The 13,309-nt window shown below is 42.0% G+C and overlaps 1 protein-coding gene across 1 annotated transcript; it reads right to left on the reverse strand.

The window, feature by feature from the left end:
* Positions 1-1,005: 1,005 nt before the first annotated feature.
* On the reverse strand, positions 1,006-13,003 carry AMDHD1 (amidohydrolase domain containing 1). The gene is made up of 9 exons (XM_065656578.1): positions 12,867-13,003; positions 12,195-12,301; positions 11,125-11,189; positions 10,268-10,545; positions 5,512-5,737; positions 4,353-4,477; positions 2,180-2,273; positions 1,622-1,782; positions 1,006-1,173 (listed from the first exon to the last, which is right to left on the reverse strand). Exons 1-9 carry the CDS (start codon positions 13,001-13,003, stop codon positions 1,059-1,061), a joined length of 1,308 nt encoding a protein of 435 aa, XP_065512650.1. The 3' UTR covers positions 1,006-1,058.
* Positions 13,004-13,309: the final 306 nt, after the last annotated feature.

Genomic DNA, 13,309 nt, shown 5'->3' on the forward strand with positions numbered 1-13,309 from the left:
GAAAAGATATTCTTTGGGGTGGCTTACATATCTTGGTTGTTAACAGATGTGCCCAAGGCTCAGGGCAATCAGAAGGTCATAATGAAGCTCATACATGTTTGTAATGGCTTTCAAATATCTGTTAGTCAGAATGAGACTGTTGTCGTTCCTCAGCAGTCTGGTTCACTAAAGCCCTTTGTACCAGAGGTTATGTCACCTGCTTATATCAATAATTATTTTTGATGCAAAGTTCTTCATGCTCGTCAGGTGTAGTTTTATGACTTCACCTGCAGAGAGTTAAGCCTTTTTGTTTCTGCAGCCACCGTCCATTTGAAAAGTTGAAGAAAAGCCTCAGCCAGTGTGCAGAGACTCTCCCTTCCCCAGACTCTGCTTAAACACTGCAGCAGCTTCAACTCCAGAGCTGTATCATCCTGTTTTCCACATACCACATCCTCAAATGATGTTTCAAGCCTCAGAAAAAAATAGTAGCTGAAAGAAACCCAGGATTTTAAGTTTTGAAGTTGCTCCAAATAGGAGTCATCATTCTCATACTTATCATCAGAAGCACAAACTTACATGCATAATGGTATCTGCTGAGCTTGAGATTGAGCAGACCTAGGAGCTATGAGTGTTTCCTCAGGATGCTGTGGCCTCCCAGCACCACCAAAGACCATCCCAAATGTGCACACCTGAGCCCCCGGCCCTCCGTCACAGGTTACTTAACATCATTCTTCGCAATAAATCTTAACCTGGATGCAAACGTCTTCATTCATTGGTGGTTTGTTGGGGTTACTTTCAAATATAATAGTTTCATAGATTAAACTTGTATAGGAAACCATATTTGGAAACTGTCTTATTTCTAATTGACACAATTAGAAATTATTTTCATGCAGTGGAGAGAAGGACAACGGACATAAAGATGCACCAGATTGGTAATGTTTGGTAAAGTTTATTTCAATAAGAGGGCTGGTAAGGCAAGCAGGCAAGCAACTTAACAGTAAGTACAAATCTGATTTGTCTGTTGCTTTGAAATATTCCATGTTAATTTGATTATAGTAGCTTCCTAAATTAGTCTTCTCTCAGTAACTGCTCATTGTCCCACACCTCTCATTTTGATAGACGACTTTTCCTTTAACAATAACATAGTCGATCAATGCTTCATGTCCCCCAAACTGGTAAATCAAGTGCTCCCACCTAAAATGACAATGATATGTTTAAGTCTATCCAGACTTAAAAGTAGGTCACACACCTAGTATACTTGGCAATCATAAAAGATTTGCTTGAACCATTGGAAAACCCTATTCCCTGTTTACATGTTGATTTCTTGGTGCATGAATACAGTGAGTTAATGTAAAAATCAGTAGAGAATTCCTTCCACAAAATAAACAGGTATTATCTTTAGATAATTTGTAATTAAGCATGGATTATTTGTAATATTAGCCACACAAGTTTTAGGCTTTATTTCCCACTGGAGTGATTAAGGAGAAGGAAAATGGGTCTAAAATGCTAGCAGTGTCCCTTTTTTCAGATGAAAATAATTTCTAAAGAACAAGGAATTCACTAACCTCCCCACTATCCTTTACGTGGTGGAAAACAGTCACTTATGTTAAATCACATTTAAAGCAACAACAGAAGAACAAACCTTGATGAATTTATGATGACGAGATCCCCCTGCTTGCCAGTCTGTATGGAGCCGTGTGTGTCCGATTTTCCCAGAGCATAAGCTGCATTAATGGTGGCAGCTGCTAGTGCTTCATTCATTGACATCTTCATGTTTACGCAGGCCAGATGCATCACCATAGGCTAGTAGGCAAGTTAAGTGGAAAATGGGAGTTACCAGTAACACAAATAAAGCTGTTCATGCCTCCAATCCCTAAGCACTCCCTCCTTGTGCACCAGAAGTTGTCCTGCATAATGTAAATCTTGCCGGCTCCAAAATGAGAACTCTAAAACCAGGAACTTTGAGAGCCTTTTTTTATAAGCCTCTCGATACATATGAAGAATAGAACCCCTTCTGGTTTCAAGAGTTGCTGGCAAAAAGTACCAACTACATAAATAAGCATGCACAATTGCCTAAGCTGGGCATAGAGCTTTCTTTGCAGCTACAAAGACCGTTTTAAGTGTTCGAGATCTATACACAAGTCGTACTGGTAAGACATTTCATAATTTTGTGGTGTTATAAGTATGAGGAATAGCTTACCATTGAAAAACAGTATGCATTAGGATTAAAGTCACTGCCAAGAGCAACTATAACTCCTTCTTCTAACATTTTTCTAGCTGGAGGTTGCTTCAGTCTAATGGGAAAAAAGACACTTGTCAGTACAATTTACTTAGTTATTACATGATGAATAACAAATCATCACTTGGTTTGGCTACATTCATGCCTTCAGTTACACTAATGCTTTGGAGACAAAAGGCCAAATTCTCCTCTTGGCTCCCTGCCTGTCACCCTATGGAGAGCATAAATGGGAACTGTGATCCGCTACTTTTGCAGTAACGGCATGTGGCAGCAGTCAGTATGAACCATCAGGCTTCAGGCCACTGAAATTCTGGGCCAGAATTTTTATTCAGACCACTTAAGGATTTACAAGGTGAAAAATCTTAATTTCTCAAAAAAGTAATTTTCTAGTCCTTATAGCTTCAAAGACAGACTCCCAAACATTTGCAGTGGCTTAAGTAAAGCAATAGTCCTTTATTGATTCTGTTGGCAACTTGAAATAGTAAGCTGAGGCTGTGAATTTAATTTGTGTTGATTGGAGGATTTTCTCACTCAGCAATGTTAATGCAAAAAAATATCTTCAATATCTGGAATAACCATTTCAAAATCTTTCAGCAACTGCATTAGTCTGAGTATATGTTTGCAAGGGTGGGCACTAGGAAATACACTCTCTACACTCTCTGTTTTACCCACAGCTGCTGTAAAGCTAATAGCACCAGAGATTGTGTCCAAAAAATAAATCAGTGTAACAGTAAAAATGGAACCTCAGAGCAACTGTTGCTCAAAAAGTAGTATGAAAAGCACTGCAGTTAATGGAAAACAACAATAAACAAGATCTCAATCTCTCCAGCTGCACTCCTTGGCCCACTTCTGGCCATCAGGTGAAGCCCTGGCTGCTACTGCTTCTCTTAAAACCAGGGGACAGTCCAGGGAAGGGACCTCTTGAGGTCCGAGCTCTCACCATTGGGGCTGAAGGAGCTGAGGGAGGTCAGCAAAAGATGCACCACATCACCTCACAGCAACTTCTGCACACTGCGCAGCTTTCGGCCCTCTAATGCTCTTTTAACCCGTTATCTGTTGCGTCTCTTCTTCATTTTTAGAGTTTATTAGACTGGGAGACCTGTGTTCAATAAATAGACACTGGGACTAACAAGGCCTTATCTCCCGTGGCTCATTATTATCTCCGTCTGAGACCTATCCTGAGGTTATAAACCTTCCATCACACAGAGTGTCTGGAGCAACACGTGAGTTACAGCCACAGCCTTTTCCACGGGTGGCTGCCTCTCTGTTGTCTCCTTTACCTCCCCGCCTGGGGGTCAGTTTGCAGGACCACAGGTCCTCCCTGAGATCTGTATCCTGGCGGTGCACGTAGTTGCAACCAGGGAGTGGTTCAAAAGCACTGGTGCAGGGCACGGACAGCTAACCACAAATAAACACAAGCACAGACACACACGTGGACACAGGTGACAATGGCACAAGCCTTAATGCCTTGGAAAGCAGGCTGCTGAAAATAAACCGAAATTAGCTGAAGGATCTTCCCTTCACAGGAGGGAAGATATTATTGGGTCGGTCCTCATCATCTAGTTGGCTGATTTTTGGCACTAGGAATAAGCAGGTGATCCATTCATGTTTATCTGGAGTATCTGCATATGGAAAATAGTGTTCTTAAGGTGATTTTCCTCAGTGTTGCCTGGGTAAAACCAGATGGGATTCTAAAAATGCTACCCACGGTCTTTCAGCGCTTTAGATAACCAAAGGATCCAACTCCTAGCAAAACCTTCTGCAAGAGAGAAAATACATACATTGCAGATTTAATTTGCCTGAAAATAAACCAATGCAGTTTAAAGGCTAAATGGATTAAAGAAAACCACTCTAGTCCCCTCCTTAAATGAATGCCTGATTATCACCTTAGCCTGACATAAGGGTTAAATTCCAGTGTTGACTGAACCACTCAAAATCTACTTGCTTAATTTTTGAGGAATTCCACCAAAACCAAGAGATGAGTAGGCTCATTCAGCTCTTTATGATCATCTTCACTAATCCAGCTTGACCCTTAAGGCATAGATACAAGCTTACACTTTTATATTAAAAGAAACTAAAACCATAAGCATGATTGTGCCCTTACAAAAGTTTTCCTCCAAGCCAGTGGCCTCACCTTAGCATGTAGGCAGTTGTTGGTAAAAGGACAGCGGCACATTTTGCTCTTGCCATCGCTGTGATACCTTCATCACTAACTTCTTCCAGGTGGCTGATAGCCCGGGCTCCTAGTTCAGCTCCAAGCTAAGGAAATTTTGAAGAAATTTACTCACCATTCTCAATTAATTCAGTAAGGCAATGTTGTTTTCAAATGACTGGAGGAGGCAATTCACTTTTAATGTAAAATTTACTAAAAGAAAAATCATGAAGACTGCTTGAAAGAACAAACCAAATACAGAGACAAAATATTTGCTAATTTACTACTGGAAAAGTTAATCACAAAAAGGTATTAACCATCCACTGAGCGAAAGCACACCTTCAACGGTGTTTTTAACAGATGAAGATGCAAACTATGGGTCAGCTATGGATAAAACCATTATCCACTCCTGTTCGCAAAGTATCCAGCAGAAAAGGGTTGACACAGTTGACCCTGGCTGCAAAAGTAGTAGTGCAACTGCTGCCTTCAGTGGCAAACACCAAAAAGGTTTTTATGATCCATCAAGTTTTGGGTTTGTTTGTGGTTTGTTTTTTCAAGTTTGTTTGTTTTGTTTGGTTTTTCTTTTTGGTTGGGGTGTTTTTGTTTTTGTCTTTAAATACAGCAGAGGATAACTTGAGCAGACATCACAGGAAGCGTGCAATGTTTAAATGATGGTAAAACATGCTCTCAGAGTAATTTTATCAGGATATTTGGGGCACATTCTTGACTAAACCATCCCTCTGAGTGTGCTCATCACACATCTGACTTGTTGCTGCTAACAGGACACTTAAAGAAAAAAGATTTTTCAAGTTGTATAGAAACAATGTTTTTGTCATTCCTGGGTTCGCGGATATCCACCTTCCCCATCTGTATCCCATGTGGGAGATAAGCAAAGACAGTGTTTGATCAGGCAGCACGTGTTAGTCCCAGAGGTCAAGGCTTCCTGCCATGTCCTTAACCCAGAGCTGCACAGGGGCTGCACTTTCTGTCATCTGATAGAAACAGATATCTATGAATGGTCTATTTTACAAAGTCTTAGAAAACTTTGGTTTTGAAAACTGCAATTATTTCAAAGATTCAGCTCTCAGAAAAGCAAAGCAAAGGACAAAAATGGCTTAACTGGATGTTAAGAAAGACGTACCTCAGCAGATTTCATCGGATGGAGTTCATCACCATGGAAGTTAATCTGTAACCCTATATCTTTTCCAGCTTGAAGAATTCTCCTAGTAGAATCCAGATCAAAGACTCCCTTCTCACAGAAGACATCGATATTGTTAACATGTATTTCACCACTTAGTTTGAGTTCTTTCAGTTTAGGGAGATGGTTATTGATAATGTCATCTGTGGCTTCTCTAGCAGTTTTCCCTCTAATGAAAAGAATATGTTACAGATCCATGAGAATAACATCTTTGAAGTCTGGCAGACATTCAAATTATACATACAATTACTAGATTTTTTAGAAAATTATGCAAATAAAAATCACTCACCTTTCCAATCAAAAAAATTAAAACTACTGTAATTCATGTACTCAAAAAACCACTAATTACTTTCCACTCAAAGAATATTAGACTGTATTACTAGATATTTTTTATAAGGTTACCTTATTGGATGCTAACCAAGACACGGGAGCCTTAAAATGAACTCTTCTGCTTTCTTATTCATATATTCTGACCTACTCATACTGTAGTGTAAAACACATTTAAAATATGTATATTATTATTTAAATATTTTGAATGGTATTAATACAGTATTTTTATGCAAGTATCAAAGCTCAAAGGGTATATGCAGCACAAATCATTATTTTAAATTTACCTCTCCTCCTTCTATATCATGCAGAGTGATAGCTGGATAACTCTTCCTAAATCAGAGGGGTCTCGATTTGCCAAAGTCAGAAGCATTTATGAACCCCCTACTACACAAAGATAACCCAGGAGAGATCAGTAAATGCCTCTGAGAGGGGGAACAACCCCAAAATGTGCAGCTGAGTTAGCAATTTGCAATTTTAAGATCTAAAGATAAGTGACATATTGCAACTAAATGTCTGTGACGTCTCAGTCCTCATTTCAGGCACTGTATTTTTGTATATTCAGAAAAGCATTATATGGGTGCCACATGTGGGCAAGTTGTGAGCTTTACAGTGGCAGTATATTCAAGAAGCCAAATTCTGCTCTGGTTTACAAACAGGCTGTGCAGTTATAAAGCTGAGCAGAATCCAGCTTATGGTCCTTTTGTTCACCTCTCACTGAAATGGTCATTGGGGTTGCTCAGGCTTTCATCATGCCAAGCCGCCTCCTTTTCCTTCTTTTAATCAGCAGTCTGTGGAGGAATTTGGACTGAAAGGTTAGGACCAGAGAAGAGACAAACCAGAGGGAAACATAAGTCTTGGTTTCACTTTTTTGGGGGAACATAATGCCCCAAAATTCAAAACTGACATTACTTTAATGTAAGACACTTCTGCTCAGGAAATCACTTCAAAAATTTCTTCCTACAGATGAAAAGTGCACAGTGAAGCTTTACCAAGCAACAACAACAACAAGAATCAGACATCCTCAGAATCACTGATTTGATGCAAAAAGATGACTGGATACATGACAGACCTGTTATTTTTTTGCCACCCTGCTGCGAGCTTTTTAGGTTCATTTCCTAAAGAACTGGAAGTTCTGAGGCTTGAAACACTTTAAAAGTAATGCACGGGAACAAGGCTCACTATGAACAGAGCAGCCTTATTTTTCCCTAGGATGGCTTAAACTAAGGTGGCCTGCAGGGTTTGGCACACACTTCAGTGAGTACTGCCTGCTACCAATACACTATATCATAGTCACACAGAATAACTGTGTTTGTAAGGATGTCTGGAGCTCATCTGATCCAACCCCTGGTGCAGAGCAGGGTCAATTTGAATCACGTGTCAGTGCTGCCTTCTAGAAGCACAAAATCAGACTGAACTACCGTATACCTAGAATCACGAACAGATACATGCAGCAAGTTCTCAACATCTTCTCAAAGCTAATTTACGGGTGGGAAAAAAGAATAACCAGCGCTGGCAAGTCTGGAGGTAGGCTACTCTTCATACTCCAGAAAAGACATATTGAAGCTTTATAAGACATAGAATCCTAGAAGCATAGAACAGTTTGAGTTGGAAGGGACCTTCAAAGCTCATCTAGTCCAACCCCCTGCAATGAGCAGGGACATCTGCAACTAGATCAGGTTGCTCAGAGCCCCGTCCAGCCTGGCCTGGGATGTCTCCAGGGATGGGGCATCTACCACCTCTCTGGGCAACCTGGGCCAGTGTTTCACCACCCTCAGTGTAAACAATTTCTTCCTCGTGTCTGGCCTGAACCTCCCCTCTTTTAGCTTAAAACCATCACCCTTTGTCCTGTCATAACAGGCCCTGCTAAAAAGTCTGTCCCCATCTTTCTTACAGGTTTCTTTTCAGTACTGAAAGGCCACAATAAGGTCTCCCCAGAGCCTTCTCTTCTCCAGGCTGAACAACCCCAACTCTCTCAGCCTGTCCTCACAGGAGAGCTGTTCCAGCCCCCTCATCATTTTTGTGGCCTCCTCCGGACCCTCTCCAGCAGGTCCATGTCTTTCCTGTACTGAGGGTTCAGGCCACATATTGCAAGACTTGGCAACACGGAAGAGTTGACACTTGCATCAATTAAATGAACTCTCTGGTGATGCTTCTGCTCTAAGAGGCCAGACTTGCAACGGTGAATTAAGCCAAGTGTAAGAAAGCAAACAAATGGCTCAGTAAGTCCCACAGGGGTCTAAGCAGCATGTTCCATAACCAAGCATAACATTCCCCTCTTGTTTCACATTAAGCAGAATGATTTTAAATTGATTCAATGTTAGCAGATAGGCGGTAACAAATTTGCATGAATATGATCATTCCAAAACCATCAGAAGATTATTAGACTTTGAATGCCTATCCAGTCAAGAATTACCATTAAGTACCTACAAAAAAGGGCATCACATTTTGACACCTACATAAATGAAGAAGATTTAAATTAAAATAGTTATATCAATCTTACTCTCTCGTTTGTATCATTCATGCATAACTGAACTACAGGGCAGTCTTACAGAATATAACGCTGAAAGAAAACTGGCATGAGCTTAAGTGACTTGGAAGATGTCTGTTTAACATCTTCGAGAACCTACAAGGTCATCATCTCATCTGCATAAATAATATCAAAGAGCAGTTTCCAGCCCCAAGCCTGCAGGCATCATGTTCCCCTTGCGATCCTCCACAATTACCGAAGCTGCAGGAAATTCAGAGTTCAAAACTCAAGCCCAACAAAGCGGGATGTTTCCCTCAGCACGTTACTGGCCCAGATGTTCAGCAGCCAAAGGCTGAGGACTAAGGCTCTGAACATCAGGCCTTGGATCAGGGAAGAACTGCGCGATTCCTCCTGGTCAAGATAAAAACCCGAGGCACAGACTGAGTTTGAAGGGTAGCAGAAAATTCAAGCAAAATGTTCTAGACATAAACATTTGAATGAAGAGAGGATTTAAGAAGACCCAAACGGGAAAATATAGATAATTCAGTATTTCCTTCAGGAAATTGCCTCGAATGCCCAAATACCTTTTTTCCTTACTTAAAATACAATATCGGCACTACCTATATTTTGTTATGCTTGACGTGCATCAGTGGGGACAGAACTGTGCAGACAACGAGATGGTACACCTGTATTTTAACACATAAGATTTGATGTATTTGTAAAAACACTGGAATTTATTTCATGAGTTTATAGGAATGCTTGAAATATTTTTGTGGGAAAGACTATCAGGATTTTTACTGAAATCCTCCCAAAGCTTTCTAGGGGAGAAGGAAAGGAAGAGCTGAGAAATAGATACAGTTTGGGCTAAAACCTCAATTTTATTTTACCACTAAGTCCTCCAAATTTCAGTAGAACTTTCTGAAAAATATATTTGATATTTTCAGCAGATTTTAGTTACTTTGTTCCTGACCATCTTCCAGTTACTGAAGGAATCCTTTTGAAAAGTTACATTAACAAAAGACAATTTCCCATCCTGCCCCAAATACACAATAATTAGACTGCAAATAACTTTTTCTAGGTCATGTTTTCTTGAATCTTGGAAAAGTCAGATTTTTGGGGAGAGTATTTTTTTCTAATTAACATCTCTTAATTATTGCCACAGTATCTCTGCGATGCCAGGCTTGCCTCCACCTTACATGCCGTGTTTTGCAGCAGCCTACTGCTTAGTCTCACAAAATATACATTTCACATACACCTACCTAGTTAAAACTCCTCATTCATTCTTTCATACAATGCAATCTGGTAACTTGAACATGCTATTTTCATCAGAGAGAAAAAAATGTCAAAGTAAGAAAGGCTTGTTATGGTACATCTACTTGAGCTACCAAAAAAGTTGTGATTAAGCCCACTTAATCTTCTACTCATAATTATAAGACGTAGCTTCTACTCATCTCATACCTAGAAGATGTATGCAATTCTTCATTGCACGGAAGCATAATTAAGCTTCGTTTACTGAGGTATAAAAGGATTAAATACAATATTTTTTTCTGTTAGCTGGTCAAAATAAAAGCTCATGGCAGAGACTAAACTTGAAGGACAGCAGCAAGCCCAAGCAGAACTTTCTGTACGGGAAACCCTGTAATCCGTGTTACGTTCAGAGGGAGCGTCAGCTGGAGGCAGCGATTCCGTGCTAAGCTCTTATTGGCATTTAGTAGCCCTTAATGCCTCCCCCTCTTCCTTCAAATTACAATTTAGGAGAGCCCTAGGTAAATATTGGCTATCATTTCAAATATGTTATATTTTAGGAGGGCTGGGCAGAAGAAACCTTCCTGAAAACAACAGCCAATTTTCAATGCAAAGCAGTAATACTTAACAAGAGCAAGAAAAACCAAGTCATATTACTTCGGCACAGAGTGAGCTCCACAGTACGTTGAAGAAATGCCAATATCCATAGATTGCTCAGCACGTTCGATCACCCTGAGCATTTTAAGCTCAGTTTCTAAGTTTAAGCCATATCCACTCTTGCACTCAACCAGTGTAGATCCTGCTCTGCGCATGCGTTCGAGTCGGTGTTTGAAAGTATTGAACAGCTCTTCTTCTGTGGCTTTCCGCGTATGTTCCACGGTAAAATGTATTCCTCCCCCAGCCTGGTGGATCTCCATATAAGATGCACCTGCCAGCTTGGGGAAAAAAAGAAAACAAAAAACAATTCCCCCATACAATTAGCTATTAAATGTGCATTTTCTGTCCAAGGGATTCTGGAAAGTGCCTTGAGGTCCCTTTGTAGTAAGAGAGAAGAAGTGGGGGGGCTGAATCTTCATTCATTCTTCCTCCCTTCCCCTCCTCGTCCCTCCACTTAAGCGAAGAACTGATGTAAGAAGCAACATAAAGAGAATTACTCTGAAGATTTGCTTCTCACTGAGCCCAAGGGGAAAACCTATATCTAACTAAAAATTCATTTATGTGGGGAAAAAATAACTTAAAAATCAAGATTTAGATGGTAATAGAAGGCAGCACTCCTGCATTGCTTCAAGCAGTGCAAAAACTTATCGAGGCTGGCTGAAAAAGCTCCAGATACATTCCTCTCTCAGCCTACTAGTATTAAAAGTCATCCTTCCTCCCTCACTTAGATTATCTGACAGACGTTATCTATTTTTCTACAAATGAAAGACGGGAGTCACTAGAAAGTAGAAATAGTTATGCATAAAAAAAATGAGAGAGAGAAAGAAAAATCCAGCTGTGTAATTTTATGCCATTACCTTCATTGCAAACTCATGAACCCTATCACCAGCCCACACTGGGTGTGTATGTGCATCTACCAGGCCTGAAGAAAACAAAGTAAACATACACTGAGGTTATTTCACTGGGTAAGAGAAAACCTTATGAACACGCAAGCAAACAAAGTGGAGAGCAGAAGCTCCCCTACAAAGCCTCTATTGGTTAGAAGAAAAAGAAAAATCCAACCAGCCCAAATCTAGGATTTTCTTCAAAGGCTACTCATTTTCTTTCTATTTTTTTCCATATGACACCTTATGTAAAACAGCTCTAACTAAGTGCATCAGTTGCTGAGCTTTTCATTTTGTTTTGAAGACATTTGCAAACTGTCCAAGAAATTATATATTACAAACTTCAGTACAAAGTTCATTAGACTTTAAGTCCATGTTCTTGAAAAAAAAAGCGAAGTGTTTAGGCGGGGCTTAGTACGCTATTACTCCAGCAATAGTCCACTTATTCCAGCAGGAGCTTTTCATATGAGCCATGAAACCAACACTACTGAATGCCCGAGGCCACTGCAAACGAAACGGTGGTCTGGCAGCTCCTGTGCCAACACCACTTGCGAAGTTTAACATGCAATAGACTTGCCTAGGTTTATTTTCTTATCAGGGAAAGTTGCAGCTTCTGTGGCTTAAAATCCTGCGCTGCCCTTTTGCCTCCAACCAGCTGCGGGCAGGAGGGAGAGTCTGAGCTCTGGCGTTGAACAGCTGATGGGTGGAAACGGTACAGAAATTAGAGGCGACTCTGACAAGTCACTCAGCAGGTCAGCTACTTTACTGCTGTGGTCCGTGATACAGAGAAACAGATGTAAAATGAACCATGAGGACACAGAGCTCCACCATGAAGGCTGAAAAAACATCCCAAGTGCTGGAATGTTCTCTTTGTAGCACTCCGAATGAAGAAGCTACAATACTCTGCCCCTCAATGCAAGATATTGTCAAACCAGTACTGAATACAGAAGAAAAAGAACGGAGGGATATTTAATACACACTTACTTTGTCTCTAAGCATTTGCTGCCATTCAGCATTTTAACATTATGAAGAAACAAACTTACCTGGTAACACACACTTCCCAGAGCAGTCAATTATTCTTTCAAATGTTGCTTCTGAAAACTGATTGTGAATAACATCTGCCTGGCCCACAGCTTTGATACAACCATCTCTGCAAACGACAGACAGCGACCAAAGGCAGCGTGAGCCTGTTGAAAAGTCAAGTGCCCATTGACAGAGCTCCCGCAGCAAGAACTCTCTGAAAGCAGAGGTAGGGACCTTCAGCAGGACTGAAGGTGCACACAGGAGGTGGTTTGCTAATTTTACAGATGCACAGAAAACAATGGGGTAATGCCATGCCTACACAAGAGGATGTTCATTCATGTCAGTCCACCTATAAACAACGCAGAGGCAGCGGAGAGCAGCAGCTACAGAATCATAGAACGGTTAGGGTTGGATCACCACCAGGCTAGAAGTGATCTTGACGAGGCTAGACATACAAATACAGCATGATAAAGGAAGTTTTCACGACAGGGATTGAAATAATCAGAACTACGAAGGCACGTTTCAGTGCAGGCAGGATCGCTGCAGCGCCACCACCCCCGGGCACAGGCAGCCGGCAGCGGGCGGACAGGCTGTGGGGACGCGGGCAGCCCGCAGCGACCCGCTCCCGGCGCGCCCCCCGCTCCCGCCACCGCTCCGCTCCCGGCCCCGCGGCCGCCCCCGCCCGCACTCACAGCCCCACCACCAGGCTGGCGCCCCGCAGCACGGCCAGGCTGGCGGCCGCCTCCCGCAGCAGGAACTCCTCGCCCCGGCCGCAGACCAGCACCAGCTGCTGGGCGTTCTCCAGCAGCAGCCGCTGCCGGCCCGCCATGGCAGCGGGCAGAGCGGCGGGCGGGGCGGGGGCGGCAGCCGCTCGGATCAAAGTCCCCCGGGGCGGCGCGGGAGAAGCCGCCTCCTGCCTTGCCCAGAAGAGACCAACCCCCTCCGTGTCTCCATCCTCTCCCCATCCTCACCTGTGCCACATTCGGCACTCGTCAGAAAACTGAGCTGAAAAAGCTACAGGGCTTTAGGAGTGAACCTGGTAGCAGCCTGCCCCAGGAGAGGGATGCTGCTCTTGGTGTGGTCCCGGGCAACATGACAACATCTATACATCGTGTTGGCTTATGATAAGCTCTGA

Source organism: Caloenas nicobarica, chromosome 1 (genome assembly GCF_036013445.1).
Source record: "Caloenas nicobarica isolate bCalNic1 chromosome 1, bCalNic1.hap1, whole genome shotgun sequence".
NCBI lineage: Eukaryota > Metazoa > Chordata > Aves > Columbiformes > Columbidae > Caloenas > Caloenas nicobarica.

Excerpts from the sequence above, each read along its gene's own strand:
- AMDHD1 (XM_065656578.1), bottom strand. The coding sequence starts at position 13,003 with ATGGCGGGCCGGCAGCGGCTGCTGCTGGAGAACGCCCAGCAGCTGGTG. Across the intron at positions 10,546-11,124 it reads TTCATGAGTTTGCAATGAAG|CTGGCAGGTGCATCTTATAT; the intron begins GTAATGGCATAA and ends TTTTTCCCCAAG. Across the intron at positions 5,738-10,267 it reads GGAGCTCACTCTGTGCCGAA|AGGGAAAACTGCTAGAGAAG; the intron begins GTAATATGACTT and ends TCTTTTCATTAG.